This window comes from Pan troglodytes, chromosome 19, assembly GCF_028858775.2.
Source record: "Pan troglodytes isolate AG18354 chromosome 19, NHGRI_mPanTro3-v2.0_pri, whole genome shotgun sequence".
Classification (NCBI taxonomy): domain Eukaryota; kingdom Metazoa; phylum Chordata; class Mammalia; order Primates; family Hominidae; genus Pan; species Pan troglodytes.
Window position 1 is genome coordinate 87224827 of NC_072417.2, and position 26476 is coordinate 87251302.

Genomic DNA, 26476 nt, shown 5'->3' on the forward strand with positions numbered 1-26476 from the left:
CTACAGGTACATGCCACCACACCTGGCTAATTTTTATATATTTTTTTGTAGGGACAGGGTCTCACTGTGTTGCCCAGGCTGTTCTCAAACTCCTGGGTTCAAGCAATCCGCCTGCCTCAGCCTCCCAAAGTGCTGGGATGACAGGCATGCGCGTAATTATCGCACCTGGCCAGGCCACCTTCTGCTGCCTGCAAAGACCTCTTCCGGGATGAGAATCAGAAGCTCTACCTCCATGGTTTTTGCCCCCTGCTCCTCCCTAGGTTTCCGGAACTACCCAGAAGATGAAGGTGGACCTAGAGCAGCACCTGGCCCGGCTCAGTGAGATCTTTGCTGCCCGGGGCGATTACATGCAGACCCTGAAGTTCATACAGCAGATGGCGGGCAGCGTTGTTGTTCAGCTCTCAGGACTGCCCGTGTGGAGGGAGGTCACCATGGAGCTGACCAAGCTATCCGACCAGACTGGCTACGTGGAGTACTACAGGTGAAGGACCGGTGGGAGGCAGAGGGAGGGGCAGCAGCGGCTACATCAGCTTTGTTTATCCAAACCTGCATGTTGAGCTCCAGGTGGAGAAGGGCCACTGGAAAGTTTTTTTTTTTTTCTTTTTTTTAGACAGAGTCTTGCTCTGTTGCCCAGGCTGGAGTGAAGTGGCACGATCTCAGCTCACTACAACCTCTACCTCCTGGGTTCAAGAGATTCTCTTGCCTCAGCCTCCCTCCCAAGTAGCTGGGACTACAGGTGTGTGCCACCACGCCAGACTAATTTTTGTATTTTTAGTAGAGACAGAGTTTCACCATGTTGGCCAGGCTAGTCTCTCAAGCTCCTGGCCTCAAGTGATCCGCTGGCCTCAGCCTCCCAAAGTGCTGGGATTACAGGCGTGAGCCACCATGCCCAGCCCACCAGAAAGTCTTGATAAGCCATTGGCCAAAATCAGGAGAACATGGGAGCTTACAGGGGCCACGTGGTGAGCATGCAGGATAGCCTCCTTAATAGACAGGCAGCAGAGGCTACAGAGGACAGGGATGTGCTCACACTCCCCACACCAAAGGCTGGACCTGGCCTCAGCCTCCCGCACACGGTGGGGTGCTTCTCTGGGACTAGCATTCTTCGTGGCTGGTGCAGGGTGGAAATGCCACATGCTTCATAGGTTCCTCGCCTGCCAGAGTTCATGGGACAGGATTTCTTGTATCCACAGACACAGCCACAGGGTTACGGGGGGTTGAGGAGATGAGCACCTGGCTAAGGGTGCTAAGAAGTTGCCATCGGGGGAGGCTCTGACCTACAAGTCATTGTGCTCCCAGGGCCTGGCCCTAAGCATGGAGGGGGCACAAGGGAGGAATGAGGCTGTGTCCCCAGACTCACTTTTTTTTTCTTTCTTTTTAAGACAGTATCTCACTCTGTCACCCAGGCTGGAGTGCAGTGGTGTGATCATGGCTCATTGTAGCCTTGAACTCCTGGGCTCAAGTGATCCTCCCGCCTCAGCCTCCTGAGTAGCTGGGACTACAGGCACACAACCACACCTGGCTAGTTTAAAAAAATTTTTTTTTGCAGCTGGGACTGGTGGCTCACACCTATAATCCCAGCACTTTGGGAGGCCAAGGCAGGCAGATCGCCTGAGGTCGGGAGTTTGAGACCAGCCTGACCAACATGGAGAAACCCTGTCTCTACTAAAAAATACAAAATTAGCTGGGCGTGGTGGCACATGCCTGTAATCCCAGCTACTTGGGAGGCTGAGGCAGCAGAATTGCTTGAACCCAGGAGGTGGAGGTTGCAGTGAGCCAAGATCATGCCATCGCACTCCAGCCTCAGCAACAAGAGGGAAACTCCATCTCAAAAAAAAAAAAAATTTTTTTTTAGAAATAGGGGTCTTGCTTTGTTGCCCAGGCTGGTCTCAAACTCCTGGCCTCAAGCAATCCTCCCACCTTAGCCTCCCAAAGTCCAAGGATTACAGACATGAGCCACCATGCCCAGACCAGCCTCACTTATGTAGAACCTGAGTGATGGGGGCTGAGGGGCACCACTCTCACTTAGGTGTACAAACTCATGCCCGTGTCATCTGACCTCTGGGGCTTTGTTTACATCTCCCCTGCCTCCCCATTTGCCAAATCCCAGCCTAGCCAGAGGCACTGGACACAATCGGCGGAGCAGGGACCTGCTGCCCCTCTCCAGGTGCAGGGTCCAGCGAAGTTTGCTCCGGGGAAAGCACAGGAAGGAGGCAGCAGCCCCAGCCTTTGGAGGGCTCCCAGCTGAATGATGGCCTGGGCTTGTGCTCCCAGGGCCCGGGCCTAGCATGGAGGAGGCACGTGGGGAGTGGAAGCATGAGTCATGAGGAGCGAGTGTCAGTTCTTTGGATCCCTCCCTGCACCCTCCATTTGTTGGCTCCTCTTCAAGCCATTGATGAAAGTCAGAGCCTTTAGCTCAGGGTTGCACAACTTACTTCTGTTTTCTGGATTTGTGTCCCCTTGTGTCATAAAGCCCCACCCCAGGAGGTCACTGCTGGACTGAGTCCAGGGGCCTCTCCCCTTCCCAAAAATAGGAGGTGGCAGGTCCCTGAGCAGAGGGAGCTCATGAAGTCCCCAGCTCTGGGGGTCCTCCCCACACCTTGCCTCCCCAGCCCGTCCAGTCCCTGCATCTCCACCATGTCCTGGATGCTCTGGATTGAAGGGACCTTGGCCCCACTCCCCAGCAGATGGATGCTCATGGGCAAAAGAGCCTCCCTCCCAAGGGACAGAAGGAAACTGCCAGCTCTAAGGACTGTCTGTGACCTCCTGTGGCCCCAAAACAGGGGTGTCTGATGATTCTCCTGATGCATGGGCCATTCATTGCCTGAGCCTTCGAAATCTTATGTCAGGCAGAGGCAGGACCCATTTTAACCTTACTCTTCTCTGAGCACACCTAGCAGAGGACTGTGTATGTTTAAGGGCCTCATGTGGGCATTTTGATAATGACACTGATGGAATTAAGTCAGAATTTACATATCAAAGGCGGCTTATTGTTAAGGCGATTGTATTAAAATAGTGGAAGGATGGTGTCAACTGCACATCAGCTATTTCAGCATGGGTGATTGACAGGACCCCCTGTGAGTCCATCCCCAACTCCCCACTGCTTATTCGGGTTGAGGCAGAAGAGGTTTGGCTCATGCTGTAATCCCAGCACTTTGGGAGGCTGAGGTGGGTGGATCACCTGAGGCCAGTAATTCGAGACCAGCCTGGGCAACATGGAGAAATCTCATCTCTACTAAAAATACAAAAATTAGCTGGACGTGGTGGCGCACGCCTGTAGTCCCAGCTGCTTGGGAGGCTGAGGCAGGAAAATTGCTTGAACCCAGGAAGCGGAGGCTGCAGTGAGCCGAGATTGCGCCACTGCACTCCAGTCAGGGCAATAGAGTGAGACTCTGTCTCAAAAAAAAAAAAAAAGCAGAGGTCTAGTGCCTGAACATCAGTGATATTCTACCCCTTCTCCCATCTTTGCTTCCATCTGTGGCTTCTCTTCTCACCTGAGCTGCTCTGCAAAAAAAGCCCTCCCCTGAAGGGCCCCTGTCTTTGCTTTTGGGATAGTCCTTGAGCATAACCATGCAGCAAAGCAAATATTTCCTAGCATTTTTATACAAGGCGGGGCGAAGTATTGGAGGAGATAAAAAGCCAAGGGGCTCCTCTCTTTGAGAGGCTACGGTTGAGGGAAGAGGGAGCCGGGGTGGGAGTGGCTCTGGCAGGCAGAGCCGAGTTCTTGGTTAGGAATACATCCCCCAGTCCTCGCCCAGCTCCTCTGGGAAAACACATCCGCCTAGAGGAGATGTTTCCAGGAACCCCTGACAACATGAGGCGTGGAGGCAGGGAAAATACATTGAATCACAGCCACAGAGAGTGGGTTAGAAGCACCCCTAACTGGATTTCCTGCTGCTCTGCAGAGCGGAGGCGAGTGGTGAGAAGAAATCTTTAAGTTTGAAACATGAACTGGGTATTTCGAGAGGTGCCCTGTAGCTGGCTGTGTCCCTTGCAGGAAGCGTGATGTAGACAATGTGGAATTTCTGGGCCAGGCTCTCCCCACCAGGGGCCTTGGCTTTCTAATCTGTACTAATCTGTAGAATGGGATCCAGCTCACACCTATGATCCCAGCACTTTGGGAGGCTGAGGCAGGAGGATCTCTTGAGTCCAGGAGTTTGAGACCAGCCTGGACAACATAGACCCAGTATTTATAATACGTGGGTGTGTGTGTGTGTGTGTGTGTGTGTAAAAATAAGAATGTGATCCAAACACTAGATGGTTTGCGAGGTTCCTTCCAGCTCTGAGCTGAGTCTAAGGAAACTGGCTTCTTGGTGGCAGCAGGCTCTGCCCACTCCCCAAAGCCCCCGGCTCCATTCCTGGGAACCCCAGAGACCTAGTGTGTGCTGCCCCCTGCTCGTGCAGAGACAAGGACTTTGATTAGTCCCCTTCTTTTGGCAGTAAACCTCAATTCGGGGAGTGAGAAAGAACCTCCCTTGGCTGCCAGGCTTCCAGCTTGCTCCCTCCCCTCTCTCCCTCGGAGCCTCTTTGCCACTTTCTGCCAGCACCAGGGCACTCCCTGCCCGCGCTCCAAACTCCTTCTTCCCCTTTATGATGTCAGTGAAGCAGAAAACCATTGCTGGAGAGGAGAGGTCAGCGACTTTACTTGGCTCTTGCAGCAAGAGAAATAATGATCCAAATACTTCCCTCTTTGGGGACGGGGAAGCCCCTGTCTCTGTGCCCCTCCCCCCCCCCCGTCCACTCTCCCTCTGGTGCCCAGCACAGGGTAAAGGGCATGGCTGCCAGGGGAGACCACTGGGCCTTGTGAGGACCACCTTGGGGACCTGTGTGGAAGGGAAAGGAACGAGGGCACTTTGTTTGGGGTCTTCTCAGTGTCCGTTGGCTTAAGATACTTTGATTCTTCAGCCTGTTCTCTGGAGAAGCAGGAGGGCAGGGCCTTTGAAGTCCTTGGCTGCCTTGCTCCATCAACCTTTATATTTAGCAAGCACTTAATCCTTACTCTGGCCCTGTGAGATGAGGGGTTCCAGCTCCCTCTACAGATATGGAAACCAAGGTCTCAAGGGGTGAAGTGGCTTACCAAGGTCTCCCAGCTGGGGTATGACTGCCTTTCCCCATCAGTCCAGCCCTGGGGACAAAAAGGCCAGAGGAATGAAGGGCTTGGAGGAGGCTGGAGGTCTGCAGGGCTGTAGGTACCCTGACCTGGACTCCCGGGTTCCACACTGAGCCCTCTGATGGTCAGAAACGAGCCCACTCACCTGGGTATCCCTGGTGCCAAGCTCAGTGCCTGGCACAAATGTTGTTTAAAAATGAACCTGAAGTTTTTTGTTGTTGTTGTTTTTGAGATGGAGTCTCACTCTGTGGCCCAGGCTGGAGTGCAATGGCGCCATCTCAGCTCACTGCAACCTCTGCCTCCTGGTTTCAAGTGATTCTCCTGCATCAGCCTCCCGAGTAGCTGGGACTACAGGTGCCCGCCACCACACCTGGCTAATTTTTGTATATTTTGTAGAGATGAGGTTTCACCACGTTGGCCAGGCTGGTCTCGAACTCCTGGCCTCAAGTGATCTGCCCGTCTTGGCCTCCCAAAGTGCTGGGATTACAGGTGTGAGCCACTGCGCCTGGCCTGAACCTAAAAGTCTTAAGTTATGGATCCCATCCAGCAAGGGGGCAAGATGGGAGGCCTTGGGGAGCCAGGCTGAGTGTTTGTCAAAGAGGCAGGCACCTTAGGGGCTGTGTTAGATCTGTGGCTATAAACATCAGGCCTTGGCTGGTCTGATGCTGTCTGAGAGTTCTAGAAGCAAAGGGAAGCAGGGTCCTAGGCGATGCCGGCTGGGAGGCCGCAGAAAGACACTTCAGAGCCGTGCTGTCCAGGGTGGTAGCCCCAGCCATGTGTGGCTATTGAAATTAATTAAAATTAAGTAAAGTTTAAAATGTATTTCTTCAGTTGCACAAGCCATATTTCAAGTTCTCGGTAGCCACCTGTGGGTAGTGGCAAAGAAGAGAGTGGACAGCAGGGATTTAGAACAGTTCCTCCACTGGGGAAAGTTCTAGTGCACAGTGCTGGTTTTGACACTCAGCCTAGAGGTGAAGGCAGGGGGTGGGAAGTGACAGCTTTGTCCAGGCAGCAGTGGGGGTGCAGCTCCCGAGGCTTCAGCCCACGCATGCTGGGTGCTTGCTGGCTCTGGGCAGCATGTCCATAGTAGAGGGTCCAGTGTGTCCCAGGGCTGCCGTGCAGGCCTCCCACGTGGCCAGCAGGTCAGAAGTTCCACCCTGCTGCTCCTGACCATCCCTGCCTCTCTACCCAGGTGGCTCTCCTACCTCCTGCTCTTTATCCTGGACCTGGTCATCTGCCTCATTGCCTGCCTGGGACTGGCCAAGCGCTCCAAGTGTCTCCTGGCCTCGTGAGTATCCCTACCTGTGGACCTGGGACAAAGAGCTGGGCAGGATGCCATCATCAGAGAGAGACGAGGGCCTGGCCAGCTCCAGAGTGTGGGGAAAATAGCCAGGCTGCCTGAGGCCACCTTCTGCCCCGTCCTCAGCACTCAGCAGAGGAGACAGACAGCAGCCACCAACTCACCATCTGGTCACCAAACGAGCAAGCATTAGGCTTTCCTCCTTCTCTGGGCCTGACTCTGTTGAGCAGCTAAGAAACATGGGTCCACGCATGAAAGCCTCTGGCCGTCTTAGCCAACACTGCCCCCTTAGCCTGTGCTTTCACGCCTGGGTCTCTTTAGCCTCAAGGACCTGGGCTCCATGGTCCTTTCCTAGTAGTGAGCAGGGCCCATGTCAGGGCAGGGACTGAGGCTGCCTTTGGATCCATTGCAAGGGTCTGGGGGCAGGGTGGGTGGGGTGATGGCTGAGAGGAAGGGGACCCCGCCTGCCAACGTTGTCGCCTGCCTCTCTCCTAGGATGCTGTGCTGTGGGGCACTGAGCCTGCTCCTCAGTTGGGCATCCCTGGCCGCTGATGGCGCTGCAGCAGTGGTGAGTTGGGGGAGGGAGTGGGTGGTGGGTGGTGGTTGGTCTGCCAGGACACTCTGGTGTGTCTCCAAGCAGGGCCAGCTTCCGGTCCCAGCTCCTAACCTAGAATCCCAGAATCTCAGAACCAAAGGGACTTGCGTCATCTGAACCGGCCCCTCTCGTTACAGATGGGGAAACAGGCCCAGAGAAAGGAAGGGGACTGCCCAGGGTCAGAGCCAGGATAAGACACTCATGCTTCATACCCAGAGAGAAGCCCCTGGCCGCCCAGGCATGCTTAGGCTTACACGTGCTTAGGCTTAGGCGTGCCTGGGTGACCAGGGCGCTTCTCTCTGGGTGTGAAGAACTGACCGGGTCTCCTGAGAATGGGTAGGGATCTGAGCCTCAGACCGGGGAATCCCTCCCGCATCAGAAGCTGCTGCTTTGCCAGCTCCCCAGGCCCTGGGACTGTAGAATGTGGTGTCTGACTTGCCTTCCATCCCAATGTCCCAGGACTCCCGCGGTCTGAAGCACACATGCTGTATGTTTCTGGATGTGATGTCTCAAAATGGTTTAAAAAAAAAAAAGGTGGGGGCTTCCTATGCGGGTCCACATGATCTTTAAAGGACCTAACACTGGCGCTAAGCTGTGTGCATGAGGCTGTTCATTCACTCAGCTGACATTGTTTGCTGGGTGGCACTCGATGGTACAAGTTGCCTGGGGTTGCGGAAGCCAAGAGGACGTGATGTTTGCTGTTGACAAAGTTCCAGCCTTTGGAAGCAAGACTCGTAGGCAGATCACTGCAACCCCAGACTTTGATACAGTGGAGGTGCAGTGTGTGTGTGTGTGTGTGTGTGTGTGTGTGTTCATGCACATGCATGTGATAGAAGAGAACACAGTTTACCAGGGGAATTCAAGGAACGCCTCACTGATTCAAAGTCCACAGACTAACCCTGGGACATGCATCTGTTCTGCCATAGTGACCTGGGGCTTGATAGGATAAGATGGGGGTGGCTTGTATGAGAAGCTCCCTAACCACACTCACACCTCGTCCAGTGACTTGGGGGCTGGCCACTAGCTCTGGGCATGGACACAATGCCCTCAGGGACTCTGGCACTGCCTGACTTAGCACCTTAGGCAGAGGCTTGTGCAGAAGGGAGAAGAGGGGGCATTTTCTGTCTTTGCCCCCTGCCACCCCAGTGCAGTGACCACGGACCAAGGAATGGTCGAGAAAAGGCCCAAGTCATGTTTGAAAGCATGCAGGAGCTGGGACGGCTGTAAACAGTGCCACTGCTGGCCAGGGTGATGCAGGCAGCTGCCTGGCCTGCAGCCTCTCCTCTGGGGCCAGGGGCACACACAGGGAAGCCGCAGGGAGCACAAGGCGAACTCCTCCAGGGCCCCATCCCGCTTTCTGGGCAGCCTCTGCCTTCTGGAGGCAGCGGTGCCTTCCAGCTTGCCGCTGTGAGCTGCCCTGTGGTGGCCGCCCCTCCCAGTGGGGGCTCCTCCCTCTCACCAGGCTTCAGTGTTCACGAAAACCAGAGGCCATTTAATCTCCCAGCTGGGCGCCCTGGAATGCGGGGAGCTGGGGAGAAAGGCCATTTCCCTAATTCCTCTAGTCAGGCCCTTGTGTGCGAGAGGGGGAGCAGGCGGTGGAGCTGAATGGGCTTTTGACGGGCTGGAGATGCTGCTGCATTTTAATAGGAAGCCGGGTGAGGAGGAGCCAGGAGGGCGGGGAGGGCGGCCGGCTGTCCCGGGGTTGTTGTGGAGAGCTTTTGTGTGGCCTCCCAATGCCACCCTGCTCTCTGAGGCCTGTTTTGACAGCCATGGGGCCAGAGGATTGACAAGGCCTCCCCTCCCCACCCCCGACCCCTACCCCTCCCTCTCCCTAGAAAGGACTCCATGAGGACAGAGCACTGCCCTGGAGATCTGCTCCGGGTGAGGCAGGGAGAGGAGGGAGCAGCGGAGCTCCAAGCTTCCAGGCCCTGGGGCCACCCCTCGTGGTCAGCCCTGCGAGTCTGGAGGTGTCTGGGGTGAGGGGCTAGAGCAGGCAGAGAGGCTGGGAAGCCCTGGAAGAAGGAAGGGGAAGGAAATGGGTTCAGCTGTGAGGGAGGGAGGCAAGGGCTGTCACAAGTGCTTTGGCCACCGAGCCCTGGGACAGAGAACTTCAGGGGATTCCTCCAGCTAAGGGGCAGCCAGGCCTGCTCCTGAGTCAGAGGGTGGGAGTGTGGCCTCTGCAGCCACCCTGTCTGGGCCCACATCCTCCCTTCACCCCTTCCCAGCAGTGGAAACCCAGGAAAGTTCCTGAGGTTTTCTGTGCCTCAGCTTCCTCCTAGGTGAACACAGAGAATAACAGGACTTACCTCAAAGGGCTGTTGCTAGGGAAAGATGAGTGGGTTCATCCTGGGAGGCACACAGAAAATGTCCAATAAACAGTGGCCACCACTGGCTTCCTGTGCATTCATCATCATCATGCTAGGGTCACGGGGGTCCCTTCAGACCCACACCTCCATTCTCAGGAGCTGCCTGCAGGCTCAGCCATCACCTGGGCTGGTTACTGGGCAGCCTCTCCCACCTGCCCCAACTATGCTCAGTGACCTCCTTCCTGTCCCCTCCCCTGCCATCCCTATCACCATGGCATGAGTAATGCACACGTGTATTAGTCCATTTTCACACTGCTGATAAAGACATACCCAAGACTGGGCAATTTACAAAAGAAAGAGGTTTGATTGGACTCACAGTTCCACATGGCTGAGGAAGCCTCACAATCATGGTGGAAGGCAAGGAGGAGCAAGTCACGTCTTACATGGATGGCAGCAGGCAAAGAGAGAGGACGTATGCAGGGAAACTCCTGTTTTTAAAACCATCAGATCTGCCAGGTGTGGTGGCTCACACCTGTAATCCCAGCACTTTGGGAGGCTGAGGCAGGGGGATCACCTGAGGTCAGGAGTTCAAAACCAGCCTGACCAACATGCCAGAACCCCATCTCTAGTAAAAATACAAAATTAGCCAGGCATAGTGGTGCACTCCTATAATCTCAGCTACTCAGGAGACTGAGGCAGGAGGATTGCTTGAACCCGGGAGGCGGACGTTGCAGTGAGCCAAGATCACGCCACTGCACTCCAGCCTGGGCGACAGAGTGAGACTCTGTCTCAAAAAAAAAAAAAAAAAAAAAATCAGGTCTTGTGAGACTTATTCATTATCAAAAGAACAGCGTGAGAAACACTTGCCCCCGTGACTCAGTTACCTCCCACCAGGACCCTCCCATAACATGTGGGAATTCAAGATGAGATTTGGGTGGACCATTTCAACACGCACACACACAAGTGCATCACACACATACATGCACAAGCACACAGGTGCTTGTCTTCATTAATAGGAGAGTTGACTCCTCACTGAGTCCCACACCCCAAACCATCCTATGCACCTATCCCAGGAGATGGAGGCTCCAGGGTGGCCAAGGGGTGTGAAGAGCAGGCCTGGCCTGGGAGGGGAAGGAGGAGAGAGGCAGGAAGACCACGTCACTGTGGAGCCTTGGACTGGAGCCTCCTGTCCCTCTCCTTTCTTGGTTCCCAAACTTCTTGGGGGTGACCCAAACTGAGATGGTGGCCTCGCTCTTTATTTCCCCAAGGCTTCCCCATCGTCCACTTGGGCATGGCGGCACTCTCTGCCACTCCAGCCAGGGGGTGGGGGCACACCACCAGGCCTGCTGGCGCTGCAGCTCTGATAGGTAATAATAGGCCAGGTTGATGTATTATGAATGCTGGTGGTTTGTGTATAGAGCATTTCTCCCAGGGTCTTAAGTGCGTGCGTGCATGTGTGTGTGTGTGTGTGTGTGTGTGTGTGCGCGCGCATGCATGCGTGCATGTGGGGCTCTCGGGAAGCTCTGTATCTGGAGGGGTGTGTTATTCCGCACCCTCGCTATACACACATTTTCTAGACCGTAAGTGCTGTGATGCACTAACCTCTAGGTGCTAGAACCCTGCATGGCACTGAGTAAGTACTCCATAAATGTCTAGCAACTTAGCAAGTTAGTGAGTGATGCTCTATTGTGGACCCCTGAGGCAGTGGCTCCTGAAGGAGGACGGGGCCACCGGCAGAGCAGGGCACTCAGAGGGGTCCCCTGCCCAGGGAGCATGTGCCAGAGGAAGGGGACGTCCCTAAGGAACAGGCCAGAGGACCTGAGCTCTCCCTGGCTGCTCTGGAAGGCGGAGGCCCCCCAATTTATCCAGTCCCTAGAGCACCCCAGGCCAGATCTGGGGTGCGCCTGGCTTGGAGGCCATGTCCTTGCTGCCGCCTCTCCTGGGGCCTGTGTCTGCTCCCACCCTGCCTCATGGGCCTTAGCAATCACTTAGCCAGGCCGTGCTGTGGGGCCAGGTCCTCCAGCTCATAAGTGGCAGCCGCCTCTCAGCTCCATGCCCTTCCCACCCCATGTCTTGGCAGGTGAGGACCTGCACCCAAGGCTCACAGATGCTTCAGCACCAACCTCATTCTTTAGAAAGAGTTTGGGGGAGGCTTCATAGATTGACCACCCGTCCCTGTAGGACTTGATCACAGCAAGACAAAATGTAAAACAGCAGATGAGGCCATGGTGTAACGAACTCCCACACACACAGCCTGCAGCTGCCCTGGGGCCCAGGATGCTGGCCCCCAAGGGTCTGTCCCAGAAGAGGCATTCAGGAATGAGAGTAACAGCATGCGCTCTGCCCCAGTCACTTTTCTGAGCACTTTACATGCATTGGGTGAATAGCATTATCATCTCCATGTCACAGATGAGGCAACCGGGGCACAAGAAGAATAAGTAACTTGTCCAAGGCAACAGAGCTAGGAAGGGGCAGAGCCAGGTTTGAACCCAGGAGGCTGGCTCCAGACTGTCCTTTGCCACCTGGGAGGGAGCTCAAGGGGCTGGGGTGATGGGTTCCTGGCTCCTCCCAGGGCCCCGTGTCCTGGTATCTGATTTTCCTCCACCCCGTCCCTCTCTCCCTCACTCAGGCCACCAGTGATTTCTGTGTGGCTCCTGACACCTTCATCCTGAACGTCACGGAGGGCCAGATCAGCCCAGGTAACTATACGCTCTCAGGCTGCTGCTGTGGATGCATGGGTGGCCGGACTCTGGGCCCCTACTTACCTCTTTCAGCCCTGTAGCCATCCAACCCCTCCTCAACCCTGAACTTCAAGTCCAGCTCATGCTCTAGGCCATTTCCTAGAAACTGCCTCCCTTGGGAGCTCAGGGACGGGGAGGGAGGTCTGGCTTGGCCACCAAGGATGATAGAGATCTCATCTGGTCATTTGTGAGCTGCCTAACGCCATGCCGTTGCCCTGCAGAGGTGACTCGCTACTACCTGTATTGCAGCCAGAGTGGAAGCAGCCCCTTCCAGCAGGTACAGCCCCCCGAGGCCTGCCCTCACCCTGCCCACAGCCACTCCCCCTTGACCCTAAGCCTCACCACTGACCAGGATGGCGGAGGTGGCAGGGCCTTGCTTGCCTCACTGTGGTCCTCTCCTTAGCTGCTTCTGTGCGGGGGGCGTGCTTTTGGTCCTGGGTTCTAGGTTGGTGGTTAACACATATGCAGCTCGGTGGGGGAGCTGGTTCCCATGCAGATGCTGTCCAGGAGCTCTGGGGTGGGGCTGAGGTTCTGTACTTCTCACAAGCTCCCAGGAGAGGCCAGGGCTGCTGGTCCAAAGACCACATCTGAGCTGCAAGCAGGGAGAAGACTGTGCAGCTCTCAAGAAGCCAGAGGAGTAGGGGGAGACTTCCTGCAAGAGAAAGGGCCTGTGCAGCTGCAGCCAGGTGGGAGGGTGGGAGGGGCAGCAGCATAGGCCCCTCGGCCGCTGTGGGGCTCCTGGGAGATGGAGCCTCACAGTGGGGCTGTGTCTTTCCTGGCTCAGACCCTGACCACCTTCCAGCGCGCACTCACCACCATGCAGATCCAGGTCGCGGGGCTGCTGCAGTTTGCCGTGCCCCTCTTCTCCACTGCAGAGGTAAGGCAGCTGTGCAGGAAGAGGGGAGCCCCAGATGAACCCTGACAGCCCTTTCCCCTGCCCCGGCCCCAGGGCCAGGCTGTGCACAGCTTGCTGCTGGCTCTCTGCGCTCCCGCCCCCGTGACTCGGCTCCCTCCCTTGGCTCTAGAGGCCCCTGAGCACAGCTGCTATGGTGGTTTTCTCCGCCAGCTCTCCTCCACAGCCCCTCGGCCTCTCTATCTCTCTTCCCACTTCAGGAAGACCTGCTTGCAATCCAGCTCCTGCTGAACTCCTCAGAGTCCAGCCTTCACCAGCTGACCGCCATGGTGGACTGCCGAGGGCTGCACAAGGTGCATGGGGACCCTGGGGGCACGTGGAGAGTGTGAGAGCACCCAGCAGGCCACACCTTCCAGAGAAAAGTGGGTAGAGGCCGAGGGGGGTGATGGCCTGGGTCCCCTTCCGGCCCAGGAATGGAACTGAAGCCAGATAATGGGAAGGGAGGGGGTGCCTGGCCTCTCCAGGGGCTGAGACAGGGAGACTCAGTACAAGGGACCAGGGGTTCGGGATGGGAGGGTTGGATGCGGTTGGCTCTGGATCACTGGGGGACCCTGAACAATGCAAGGGAGGCTGTTCCCCATTGTTCAGACTCCTGGCCATTTCCTCAACACATCTGTCTCCCTGGGTTGCAAGTGGATGTCCCAATCCCATTGCCAGAGTCTTCTTTCCAGGAACTTGGAATATCACACAGACACAATGATGCAGGGAACACATGGGGAGCACGTGAGAGCCCCCCCCACCCAAAAGCAGTGAGCCAGTGTATGGCGACAGCTTTCACATCCCAGATGGATTTAGTGCAGACAGTCTTTGTCATCATCACAGCTGTCAGCTCCATGCTTGGCCCTGTTCTGTGCATTTTATATCCAGTGTGTCATTCAGTTCTCACAGTTATACTGTGAAACACATGTTATTTCCTAGGAAATTGACTTGCTTGTGCGTGTGTATGGATAGATCCATAGACACAGCTATGTGTGTGTGCACGTGCGTGTGTCTGTGTGTGTGCATGTGCACTTGTGTGGTGTATATGTCTGTGCATGTGTGGTGTGTGTCTGCGGTTGTGTGGGTGCACATATGTGATGTGTGTATGTGTGTGTGTGGTATGTGCATGCTTGTGCGCATGTGTGCTGTGCACGCCTGTGTGTGGTGCATATGTGTGTGTATGTGCCTGTATGCGTGTGTGGGGGGTGTGTGGTGTGTGCATGTCTTGTCTGTGATGCGTGTGGGGGGTGTGCATGTGTGGTGTGCACGTGTGTGCACATGTATGTGGTGTGTGTGGTGCATGTGTGTGTGCATGTGGGGGGTGCGTGTGTGTGTGGGGGGGTGTGTGTGTATTTATAAAGTGGCTTACTGAAGAGTCCCGAGTTGGCACATCAGGGGCTTGGGTTTAGATCCTGGTAGTCTGACCTCAGAGCTAAGAACATGGCAGTCATCCCTGTCTCCTCTCTTCTTCCCCTTCTACATCTAATCCCCAGCAAGTCTTGGCAGCTCTCCTCTCAGCTGTACCCTGAATCCATCCATTTCTCCTTCTCTCCATGGCTTCCACCACGATCCGGTCCTGCCCCTCCAGCAGACAGTGGCCTCTTCCCACTTTCTCTTGCCCCCTCACCACCCATGAGCTTTCACACATGCAACCAGAGCGGTCCTTTTGCAAACTAGGTTGGATCGCATCCTTCCACTCCCACACCCTCCGATGTCTTTCTGACCCCTTTTAAAAGTCCGTACTCCTCTCCCGCATTGCAAGGCCCAGCACGACCTGGCCCCTGCTGGCCTATGTTCTCTCTCTTTCCTGAACAGGCCAAGCCTGTCCCCTTTGCCCCCTCTTCTCAAGGTGTGCTGCTTCTTGCCATCCTGGCCTCAGCTTCAGTGCCCCCGTCTCTGGTTCCCCACCCTGCAACCTCCTCCGCCCTGTTCAGAGCCAGCTTCTTAGTGCCCAGCACACAGTAAGTGCTCAGCAAATGTTTCCAGCGTGAACCCAAGAAGCCCCATTGTGTTAGGCTCCAGAGTGTGGACCTTTAATGGTGCTGCAAGGCGCTCGGGATGGGGAGCAGCCAGGAGACCCCAGGTCCAGGCTCGGGGGAGAGGGACTTCCAGAGGAGAGCTCAGCCCGCAGGCTTTGCCCCCACTCCTTCACTAGCTGCATGTCCCTCCTCTTCCTCCAGGATTATCTGGACGCTCTTGCTGGCATCTGCTACGACGGCCTCCAGGGCTTGCTGTACCTTGGCCTCTTCTCCTTCCTGGCCGCCCTCGCCTTCTCCACCATGATCTGTGCGGGACCAAGGGCCTGGAAGCACTTCACCACCAGGTGGGCTGCCTAGTAAGGAGGGGAGCCTCCCACAGCCTGGAGTTCTGGGAGAGCAGCAGACAGGGGCCTCTGCTCTACGATTTAGCTGATAACCCAGGACTGAGGAGGGCAGCAGAGGGCCCGGGCATTCAGCCCAACAGGCTAGCTGACTTCTACGGAAGCTTCCCCAAGAGTCCACACAGATCCTCCAAAGGAGTTCGGTGGGGCCCAGAGCAGGAGCTGGGGCCCAGGGTGGTGACAGCCCTCAGGCCACAGTCTGGCCTCCCTTCTCCTCTCTTCTCACCAAGACTTTGCGATCTGGAATGAGGAGAGTTCCTGGTGCTGGGAGGGGTGCCCCAGGAATAGCAAGAAGGATACATGGGGTCACTGTTTTCAGGGAGCCTGCAGTCCCCTTGAGGAGATGGGCAGGGACAGATGGTGTACAGGCACCTCGTGAGCGGATTAGGCAAGAGGGCACAGGGTAGGGGGGACCCACGTGCGCACGGTCAGCGTGGTGGGGAGCCTGGAAGAGCTGGTCGTGAAGCTGGGAATGGGCCAGAATGATCTGCAGGAGGCAGGCTGGGGACCGCGTTTTAGAGGAGTCTCAAGGAGACACGCGTGGCCAGAGAGTCCTGGGAGGAAAGGCAGGGAAGCAGGACAGGACCTGGCTGCCTCGGAGCCTCCTTCACCCTTCACAGCTGGCCATCTTCTACCCGTTGTTCTAGAAACAGAGACTACGACGACATTGATGATGATGACCCCTTTAACCCCCAAGCCTGGCGCATGGCGGCCCACAATCCCCCGAGGGGACAGCTTCACAGCTTCTGCAGCTACAGCAGTGGCCTGGGAAGTCAGACCAGCCTGCAGCCCCCGGCCCAGACCATCTCCAACGCCCCTGTCTCCGAGTACATGTACGGCCTGCACACACACCCAGGCTGGGTAGCACTGCCCGGACAGCATGTTGGGTGGGGTCCACAGTGCCGGGTGGTAGGAGGAAGGCATCCAAGGCCACCCGTGGTCCCCACTACAGCCACAGGGTGCCTGGAGGGAAGGCCCCCGGGGAGCATCTAGTCACCCCTCCACACCCACGTGTGCTGGGGGAAGAAGCCACTGATGTCACAGCCTCTGCCACAAGCCAGTGGGACAGGTCCCAGGCCCAAAAAGCTGCATTTCTCCAGGCCACGCTGCTCCCAGCCTCCATTGCCCATCAGCCACTTGTCCCCAGGCTTCCCAAGGTACTCTTCTCCATATCTGCCCACCGCACCCCCTCCACTCTATCTGTGGTTTGGTTCCATCCCCCACCTCCCATGTGCTCACCCATGGGACCCTCCTGTAGAAATCTACACACACCCCCACTCCCAAACCATCCCCTCCTGAGCTCTCCTCTCATCCCCGCAGGAACCAAGCCATGCTCTTTGGTAGGAACCCACGCTACGAGAACGTGCCACTCATCGGGAGAGCCTCTCCTCCGCCTACGGTAATTGGGGCTCTGGCCCTTCCTTGTTGGGGTAATACATAAAGACAAAACCTCCTGCCAACCCAGTGAATCCTGTCCACAAAGGCAGAAAAGAATGAAACTGTTCTGTTATTGAATATGCACTAAACCAGACCGTCGTGGGTATCCCAGGCAGTCCGCTAAGGAGATTGCAAAGATGCAAGAAATCTCACTCCTTCCCCTAGCCAGGCAGGAACAAGACACAGCCCACTGCATACCTGTCATCCAGCAAGAGGACTTGACGGCACTGTTTGTCACAGTAGTCCACCTTAATCCACTTGCTAATTGGGGTGGCCATCCTGGTTAAGTAATTGCCTTTATTTATTTATTTATTTATTTATTTTTTTGAGGCAGAATCTCACTCTATTGCCCAGGCTGGGGTGCAGTGGCGCAATATCAGCTTACTGCAACCCAGGTTTCAAGCAATTATCCTGCCTCAGCCTCCCAAGTAGGTGGGATTACAGGTGCGTGCCACAATGCCAGGCTAATTTTTGTATTTTTAGTAGAGATGGGGTTTCTCCATGATGGCCAGGCTGGTCTCAAACTTCTGACCTCAGGTGATCCACCCGCCTCGGCCTCCCAAAATGCTGGGATTACAGGCATGAGCCACCGCGCCCGGCCAGCTAATTGCCTTTATCCAGAGGAAAAATAAAACTCCTATTTCTGTGACAATCAGATAGCTACAACTTGGAGCCAGGCCCCTAAGTGAACTGTCACTGAGAAGGAGATGAGGTGCTGTCTTCCTGATGTTTGTACTTCCAAGAGATGGCTCCCAGACCTGAAAAAACCATACCTGGATTGTAACACTGGCAAGGGCCATATTCAGCCTTTAAGAAGGTTTGCAGACATCTCAAAAGACAGAAATTATTTACAATGATAAGTTTTCTAAAGGAAATACTGCAAGAAGAGAGGGGGTCTCTTTCCCTTTTTGCTCCAGAGAAAATTAAGGAATTTTTTTTCTTTTTAGATTTCTGTTTACCTTAATCCTTGGTCTCTTTTGGGCTGGAGGGTGGGTTGGCTGTGATGGCGGGTCTGGGAGGGCTGAACCCGAACACAGCCTTCCTCAATCCGTCTCAGCTCCCCATGTCCCTAGGACTGTGCCCAAGTGGGGCCTGTGCCTCTTGTCCACCCCACCACCTCCAGCCAGAGTACCTGAGATACAGCCTCAGGGGAGTAGCTCAGGGTGGGCAGGTTGAGAAGAAAAGACTATGCTGTCTCATCCCAGAGAAGTATCCAAAGGACACAGAAATACTGGCTGAGACAAAGAAAGCTGTAAACAGACAGTGAAGTGACCGCCAAGGTTCAGGGACATGGACTCCAGTGCCAAAGGCCTGGGTTCAAATCCCAGCTCATGGCTTATGGCCTCTGTGACTTTGGACAAGCACTTTGCTGCTCTGTGCCTCAGTTTCCCCATCTATAGAATGAGTATGGGAATACTAGCACATTCCTCCTCGGTGGTGTGTGCATTGGGCAAATTGATTGTTATCAGAGCGTACGTGCGAAGCATCCAGTGAGTGCCGTAGGACAGCGAGCTGTTATTTGTGGCTTTCTTCCACCCCACCTTCTCCACAGAGCTGTGGCATTTATCAATTTTATTTTATTTTTTATTTTTATATTTTTTTTTTTGAGACGGAGTGTCACTCTTCTGCCCAGGCTGGAGTGCAGTGATGTCATCTCAGCTCACTACAGCCTCCACCTCCCAGGTTCAAGTGATTCTCCTGCCTCAGCCTCCCTACTAGCTGGGATTACAGGCATGCACCACCACACCTGGCTAATTTTTGTATTTTTAGCAGAGACAGGGCTGGCTGGTCTTGAACTCCTGACCTCAGGTGATCCACCCATCTTGGCCTCCCAAAGTGCTGGGATTACAGGCATGAGCCACCATGCCCGGCCAGAGCTGTGGCATTTATAAGAAAGGACAAGGGGAATCAAAGGCCAGAAGTCTGCCATGGGGTGGGCAGAAGGGTCCTGGAGCCAGGGATCTCCCTTCATTGGGCCGGGCGAGGCATTTCAGTGCCCCAACCCAGATAGTTTGGAAGGGGACATCCAACAGGAAAGCAGAAGCACTGGGGCCCGAATACCTGGGACCAGCGTGATAGACCTGGGCCCTGAGGACCCAGGAAGTGCACGCACAGGCACCCAGGGAGTCAGCTTCCCGGTCATGGCGCTTGGTGAAAATCATAGTGTCAGACCGGAGAAAAGAGCAAGTGGAACCCAGTCCCTGTCTTCAGGAAGTTCCAGTCTATAGAAGGGGCACTCAAGAAGGCTGCCTGTAGAAAGTGCTACAAGGTACTTTGGGACCAGAAAGAAGGAGCCATCTTTGCTGCTGCTCTAGGGGATTCCAGAAGGTTCTATTTAATAGGTGGCATTTGAGCTACAGTGTAGAGCAGGGGCTCACCCAGGGGCAGTTCCCCCCCCCCCCCCCCCCGGGGACATTTGGCAATGTCTGGAGGCATTTTCATTAGCACACTTGGAGGCTGGGGATGGGGGCTGGATGCTATTGACATCTAGGGAGTGGAGCACCCACCACAAAGCACGGTGCAGCCCCAGATGTCCATAGGTTATGGGGCCTGTCCTCTGCGTGTGGGATGCTTAGCAGCATCCCTGGCCTCTACCTGCTGGCAAGCCTGCTGGAACCAATCCCCCTGTCATTCACTCCTGTGCCACCACCTTGGTGCTTTTGCCTGGAGCACCTCACCTGCTGTCCCATCCCACAGCTTTACAAACACAAGCCCCAGCCTCATGTTGTTCTTTCTTCCTGGGGTCCTCGGGAGTGGGCTGGTTGAACCTGTATTCAAAGTCAGCACCATTTATTATTTATGTTTATTTTTTTGAGACAGAGTATCACTCTGTGACCTAGGCTGGAGTACAGTGGTGCAATCTCAGCTCACTGCATCCTCCACCTCCTGAGTTCAAGCAATTCTCATGCCTCAGCCTCCCAAGTACTTGGGACTATAGGCACGTGCCATCACGCCCGGCTAATCTTTGCATTTTTAGTAGAGACGGGGTTTCGCCATGCTGGCCAGGCTAGTCTCTAACTCCTGGCCTCAAGTGATCCACCTGCCTTGGCCTCCCAAAGTGCTGGGGTTACAGGAATGAGCCACCATGCCCAGCCTAAAAGTCAGCACCTTTTAAATGCCAGCCTAGCTTCTCTCACTAATCAGAAGCCTCCCGGGATCCTTTTTCCAACCACCAGCTGCTGTGGCCCCAGGAATGCAGATTGACTTTAATATTAATCTAAGCACAACGTAATTAGGGGAAATCTGCTGTGAAAAAAGAATTACTCTATGCACTGTGATGCCAAATAAAAATGATTTTTGGATTACCTTCTGTTTGAAAGATCCAGGCCACTCATCCTGCCGTTAGCAGAGATAATCAGCAACTGACCTTATTTGCAAGGCTCAAGGACAGAAAACCCTTCCTCCCTAGATTGAAGACCTGCCCAGAAACACTTATTGCTTTGGCCAAGTTGACTGCCCAGTCCCACCTAGCCCAGCCTGCCCTGGGAAGACCCTTCCACCTCCATGCCCGGTAAGGGACCTAGAGAGACATCTAATGATGCCACAGACCAAGGAACCCCACAGCATGGAGGATGTGGGTGTCTGCCCCAGTAAAGACAGCACAGCTGGCTGCGCCCCACCCTCCCCGGGGTGTCTGCTCTAAACACTCCTTAGCACCGAGCAAGTTCGAGAGGTGGATAAACTCCTCCCTCTGCCGAGCACCCTCTCTGGGACAGTCAGGGGACCTCACTGGGTGGGTGATGTCACGCCTGGTGATCGGGATATACAGCCTGTCCCTTGCTGGAAATGTTTCTTCCCCCAGCTCTGCCTTCAAGGAATAATCTCTCCTGTCCTTTTAGGCACTGTTTCTTGGACTTGATGAACAAAAATGACCCAGGGCAGTTAAAGATACTGACGTTGAGACTTCTCTTCAGACTTACAGAAACAGAATATCTTGGGGAAGGAGCCTGGGAGATTCTAAGTTTAACAAACTTATTATCATTCAAGTTGGGAAATACTGCTTTAAGAAGGAGGGTCTTGGCCAGCACCATGGCTCATGCCTGTAATCCCAGCACTTTGGGAGGCCAAGGCAGGTGGATCACTTGAGGCCAGGAGCTCGAGACCAGCCTGGTCAACATGGTGAAACCCCGTCTCTACTAAAAATACAAAAATTAGCTGGGCATGGTGATGGGTGCCTGTAATCCCACCTACTCGGGAGGCTGAGGCAGGAGAATCACTTGAACCCAGGAGGCGGAGGTTGTAGTGAGCTGAGATTGCACCACTGCACTCCAGCCTGGGTGACAGAGTGAGATTCTGTCTCAAAGAAAATAAAAAAGAAGAAGGAGGGTCTCATACTTGCGTATGCATCAGAATCGCCTGAGGGACCCACCCTGTTTCTGATTCAGAAAATCTGAGTTGGAGCCTGGAGATGTGCCTTTTTTGTTTTTTTGAGACTGAGTTTCACTCTTGTTGCCCAGGCTGGAGTGCAGTGGCATAATCTCGGCTCACTGCAACCTCTGCTCCCCAGGACCAAGCGATTCTCCTGCCTCAGCCTCCTGAGTAGCTGAGATTACAGGCCCCCACCACCACGCCCAGCTGACTTTTTGTATTTTTAGTAGAGACAGGGTTTCACCATGTTGGCCAGGCTGGTCTTGAACTCCTGAGCTCTGGTGATCCACCTGTCTCGGCCTCCCAAAGTGCTGGGATTACAGGTGTGAGCCACCGTGCCTGGCCGGAGATGTGCGTGTCTGACATATTCCTAGGTAAAGCTGCTGCTGCTGCCCTGGAAACCACGCTTGGAGAACCACTGCTCTGAGGCCAGCTTCTTCAGCCTCAGTGCTATTGACGGGCAGGGTCATTCTCGGTGGGGGGTTCCTGTACATTGTAGGACGTCTAGCAGCATCCCTGGCATCTACTTGCTACATGCCAGTGGCAGCCCAGTGCCCAGTTGTGACAACCAGAATATCTCCAGACATTGCCTAATGCCCCTGGGAGGTAAAAACACCCCTGGTTGAGACCCACTGGGTCGAAAACCTCATGCTCCCTCCTCCCCAACCCCAGCCCAAGTGGAAGCATTCCATTCCCCCTGATGTGAATGGCCTGGACCCCTGAAACTTCCCGGGTCAGGAGAGTGGCAGTTTCTGGAAGCTTGTTAGAAGTGCAGAATCTCAGGTCCTGTGGACAAGATCCCCAGGTAGCCTGTGTGCAGGGTATAGAGTGAAAGGCCCTCTCCACTGCCAAGGACGAGTAACTAAGTTCTGTCAAGCACCTACTCTGTACTGGGTCACTGCTCCTCCAACTTGAATGCACACTGGAATTGCCTAAAGAGCTCTAAAAACACTGATAGCTCTTTAAATTCATTTTATGTTATGTGTGTGGTCTTTGTTTTTTTTTTAAGATAGAGGGTCTCGCTCCGTTGCCCAGGGTGAAGTGCAGTGGTGTGATCTTAGCTTGCTGCAACCTCCACCTCTTGGGCTCAAGTACCTTCTCCTCCTGCCTCAGCCTCCCAAGTGGCTGGGACTACAGGTGCATGCCACCATGCCCAGCTAATTTTTTGTATTTTTGATAGAGACAGGATTTTGCCATTTTGCCCAGGCTGGTCTCGAACTCCTGGGCTCAAACGATCCTCCTGCCTCTGTCTCCTAAAGTGCTGGGATTACAGGTATGAGTCACCACCGTTATGTGCATTTTGCCTCAACAAAAATATACATATTTATATACTAGTGGGTGTGGCCTGGGCATCGGGATGTTTTTAGGCTCCCCAGGTGTTTCTGGCGAGCAGCCCAGTTTGAGAGCAGCTGTGTTAAGGCTCTTCCCTGCTCCATATCATTTCGCCCTTTCAACGTAAGAGCTGGGTGCTCTTATGTCCATTTTGCAGGTAGGGAAACTGAGGCTAGAAAAGGCTGGAGAACCTAAGCCAAGGTCACGGGGTAAGATGCACAGCTGGGATTTGAACCTGCTTCTCTGAGTCTCTGGGCCTCTGCCCTCAGCCTGCTGGCTGCTGACTGCTCCTCCGTGCGCTGGTGGACCCTGACGCTGCCCCCAGTGTGAGGGGACAGGCTGGATGCTGGGGGTGTGTGCTGGGGCGGAGTGGACATTGGAGGACAGCTGGTCTGTGTGTGCATTTTTTATCTGAGGCCGGGAGGCATCTTGATGGATGTGGGGTGGAGGCACGGCCGGGTTTCCCTCATTCCCTAAGACACCCGGCCCAGTTCCACTCTGAGAAGTCCCCGGCACGTTTGCTGGTGCAGTGCTTGGCTGACCCAGATCTGACCATCCCCTCTCTTCTCTCTTGGCAGTACTCTCCCAGCATGAGAGCCACCTACCTGTCTGTGGCGGATGAGCACCTGAGGCACTACGGGAATCAGTTTCCAGCCTAACAGACTTTCGGGGGTTCCTGCCTCCTTTTTCCGTTCTGGTTTTTAATTAGTGCAAATACAAGCTGCGTTTCTTTAATAGAAACCAAAGGCATCTGGAGCCCGAGAGGCCTCCTGCTGTGGCAGAGGAGCAGCTGGGATTCCCGACCAAAGCCCCAGGGGGTGCAGAAGACTCACCACGCGGGCCAGCCTCTCTCTTCTGCCCTGCTTTCCACACCAGAAATGCCCCCAGGTGCTTGGCTGCCTCAGAGGTACCATCCCTGAGCTGGCTGCCTGGCCCTGCTCACCCCTACGCCTCGCCCTTGCCAGGAGGGGAGTGGCAGTGAGGAGGGGGCCAGGTCAGGCGCCACCATCAGAGAGCTGTGTGTTCTCTCTGGTCCCACAACGATGACTCTGCCTCTTGTCAGCCCAGCCAAGAGCCCAGACGACCCCTCTCGGAGTCACCTCTGTCCTCGTTCCCTGCAGGTAACATGAGAAGGGCTGATCAGGAGATGCTCTTTAAGAAGTTCGCACCCCTGCTGACACCAGAACAGCCCAAATCAGAGTTCCCAGGGCCAGACAGGCTCTTCCTGGGCCACAGAGGGGAGGCATCAGGAAAGCTCTGCAGTGGGGGGCTGGTGGCTCCGGGGCTGGGGGATCACAGGCTGGTGAACCCCGGTGGGAACAGAGGTGAAAGCCTGCCACATTCCGCCTGACTCCCTAACCCTCCATTGCCTCGCCTCTATTCCAGAATCAATGCTGCAGAATGTGTTAGCTGCAGATAGGCATGGTCTCAGGTATGAACAGACACTTTGAAACGACTTTAGGTCTTTCTTTTCTCCAGTGTTTTAAACACGTTGATTATCCAAAGAATTGAAACTCCTAGCACATCCAGTTTTTACAACAGATTTGCAGCTCATTCCTTACCCTGGTTAGGTCACTACTTTTGCAGATTTTGCTGGCACTGATCTGGAGATCTGCAGATCTGGAGGAGACGGGAAGGAGTCGATTCTTAAATAAGGATCAATGAGGCATCCTGTCCCAAGCTACTGTTTGGTGGGGATCTGGGTTCATCTCACCCACAGAGGGAGGATCTTTAAGAGGAGAAAAAAGCCAAGAGGGAAAGCCAGAGTTCCCTGTTCTAGGGGACTAGCCAAATGCCTACATCAGCTGTCCCCTCCCTGTTGTCTCCAAGTAAGTTTGCCAGAAAAGGTTTTAGCAAAGTGCTACAACTGTGTCTTTATAGGAGGATAGGCCTCTGCCCTGCCCCACACCCACCACCTGTCCCCACCCAGTGTCCCAGGCCACAGGAGCTTATTGGCCAGGAGGGAATAATGTCCCCCAATACTGCCTGTTGAGGGACCAGAGTTGGGGTCTTTGGTGCTTCCAACCTCCTGCCAACCTGGAGTTCATAACACCAGAGCCCCACGGCCTCGCACACTGAAGCAGGGGCGTGCGGTGACTCGGTGCTTCTGTTTTGGAAGAACCACCTGTCATCAAAACATGGACAGCAGGGTGTTCTCAGCTCCCAGCGAAGCCTCCACAACAGAATGGGGCCACAGGGCAGCCGGGACTCCCTGTCTCACCTACATTAACCCATGCATACTGTATGCCATAAACTCACTTTGGTATGTCCGCGTCACATGCAGAGAGGAACTCTGCGACGTCAAAGTGTTGCTTCTTAAAGTTTCATTATTGGCAACTAGAGGGTTGTTTTTAATGCATGGAAACTAAACAGATTCCTCGGGGAGTTCCTGAAGGAACCAGGTGGGCAAACCTTTGCTTATATACATGCGGCCTCACCTGGAAGAGAAATAAACCACTTGTACTAAAATGTGCGTTCCGTTTCTGACTTCCACAGCTGCAGGAAATAACGAGGGTATTGAAAGATGGAGCGGTCCCCTCCGGCAGGGTCATGTGGTGGGAGGCTTAGAAGCAGATTCCAGTCGCGATTTCCGTGCCAGGACTGAAAGAGGGGCTTGAACGAATGTCATGGGGCTCTTGCGGGGCTTCCAGCTGCTCTTACAGGACCAGGGACAGGACTTATTTCTGCCCTGATCTTTCTCCAGAATTCCCCCTAAGGGTCACTGTTCTTTTTTTGTTCTTTTTGTTTTGTTTTGTTTTGTTTTGAGACAGAGTCTCGCTCCGTCACCCAGGCTGGAGTGCAGTGGCGCCATCTCGGCTCACTGCAACCTCCACCTTTGGGGTTCAAGAGATTCTCCTGCCTCAGCCTCCCAAGGAGCTGGGATTACAGGTGGGTGCCGCCACACCCGGCTAATTGTTGTATTTTTAGTAGAGACGGGGTTTCACCGTATTGGCCAGGCTGATCTCGAATTCGACCTCAGATGATCCGCCTGCCTTGGCCTCCCAAAGTGCTGGGATTACAGGCGTGAGCCACCTCACTCAGCCGTTAACTGCATCTCAATACCCAAATGAGATTGGCTTTAGGGGGCTTCCATTGTCTCGGAGCTGGAGTGGGACCTGACTTGTAGGCCGGCCCTGCATGAACTAGGAAGGAAGCCTTGGGAATGCACAAGCCGGAGTGTGGTCTGATCACTACGCGTGTCATCTCCCTTTCTCATCTCAGCTGCATTAGTCTCTCCCGCAAGGGAAAGGAGTGGGGTGGGGAAGTGGGTTCTGGGCCCCTGTTTTGCCTGCCAGTCTGCAGGCAGGCCCACCTTTACCCTCCTAAATGTCCTCTGAACAGCCATCCTCTGAACAGCAACCTGACTGCAGATCCAGAACAGCCAGCTTAGGAGGAGAGACTGGAGCTTAACCTGCTCCTGGAGAGAGACAGCAGCAAACTCCACCAGACCCCTTTTGCCTGGAACAGCAGGTGGAGCTTTCACCACGAGTGTCCCAGGCTGTCATTTGGAGCCCACGACTTACCCATGGGGAGCAGCCAACAGAGTGGTTTCTTCTCCAAAGCTAATTCATCTCCAACGAGCTTTCTCCCCCTCCAAAGCTGTACAGTCTTAAATTTAGGACCAGCAGGGGTGTTTCCACAATCTCTTAACTCCCCACATTGCAGATCAGTCAAGAAGCCTGGTGTGTCTGTTGACAGATAGACCCATATGGAAAATTTACCTTCCTTTCTTCCCCTTTTCATTCATTTAAAAATGGATTGCCACCAGGCGTGCTGGCTCATGTAATCTCAATGCTTTGGGGGTCCACGGTGGGAGTCAAAGGCAGGAAGATCTCTTGAACCCAGGAGTTCAAGACCAGCCTGGGCAATATAGTGAGACCCCATCTTTAAAAATAAATACTGCAGGGTGCAGCGGCTCAGGCCTGTAATCCGAGCACTTTGGGAGGCTGAGACGGGTGGATCATTTGAGGTCAGGAGTTCGAGACCAGCCTGGCCAACATGATGAAACCCCCAT

The 26476-nt window shown here is 54.7% G+C and overlaps 1 protein-coding gene across 2 annotated transcripts in view; it reads left to right on the forward strand.

The window, feature by feature from the left end:
- TTYH2 (tweety family member 2) overlaps positions 1–24930 on the forward strand; it is a 48428-nt gene extending 23498 nt beyond the window's left edge. For both annotated transcript variants that reach the window (XM_016932862.4, XM_016932864.4), the window contains exons 4-14: positions 261–481; positions 6303–6398; positions 6906–6978; positions 11941–12010; positions 12274–12329; positions 12837–12929; positions 13166–13258; positions 15125–15267; positions 15972–16157; positions 16645–16723; positions 23040–24930. In XM_016932862.4, coding sequence (XP_016788351.2) covers positions 261–481; positions 6303–6398; positions 6906–6978; positions 11941–12010; positions 12274–12329; positions 12837–12929; positions 13166–13258; positions 15125–15267; positions 15972–16157; positions 16645–16723; positions 23040–23120 — 1191 coding nt within the window. In that variant the 3' untranslated portion in view covers positions 23121–24930. The remainder of the gene's footprint in view (positions 1–260; positions 482–6302; positions 6399–6905; positions 6979–11940; positions 12011–12273; positions 12330–12836; positions 12930–13165; positions 13259–15124; positions 15268–15971; positions 16158–16644; positions 16724–23039) is intronic.
- The last annotated feature ends 1546 nt before the right edge of the window (positions 24931–26476 follow it).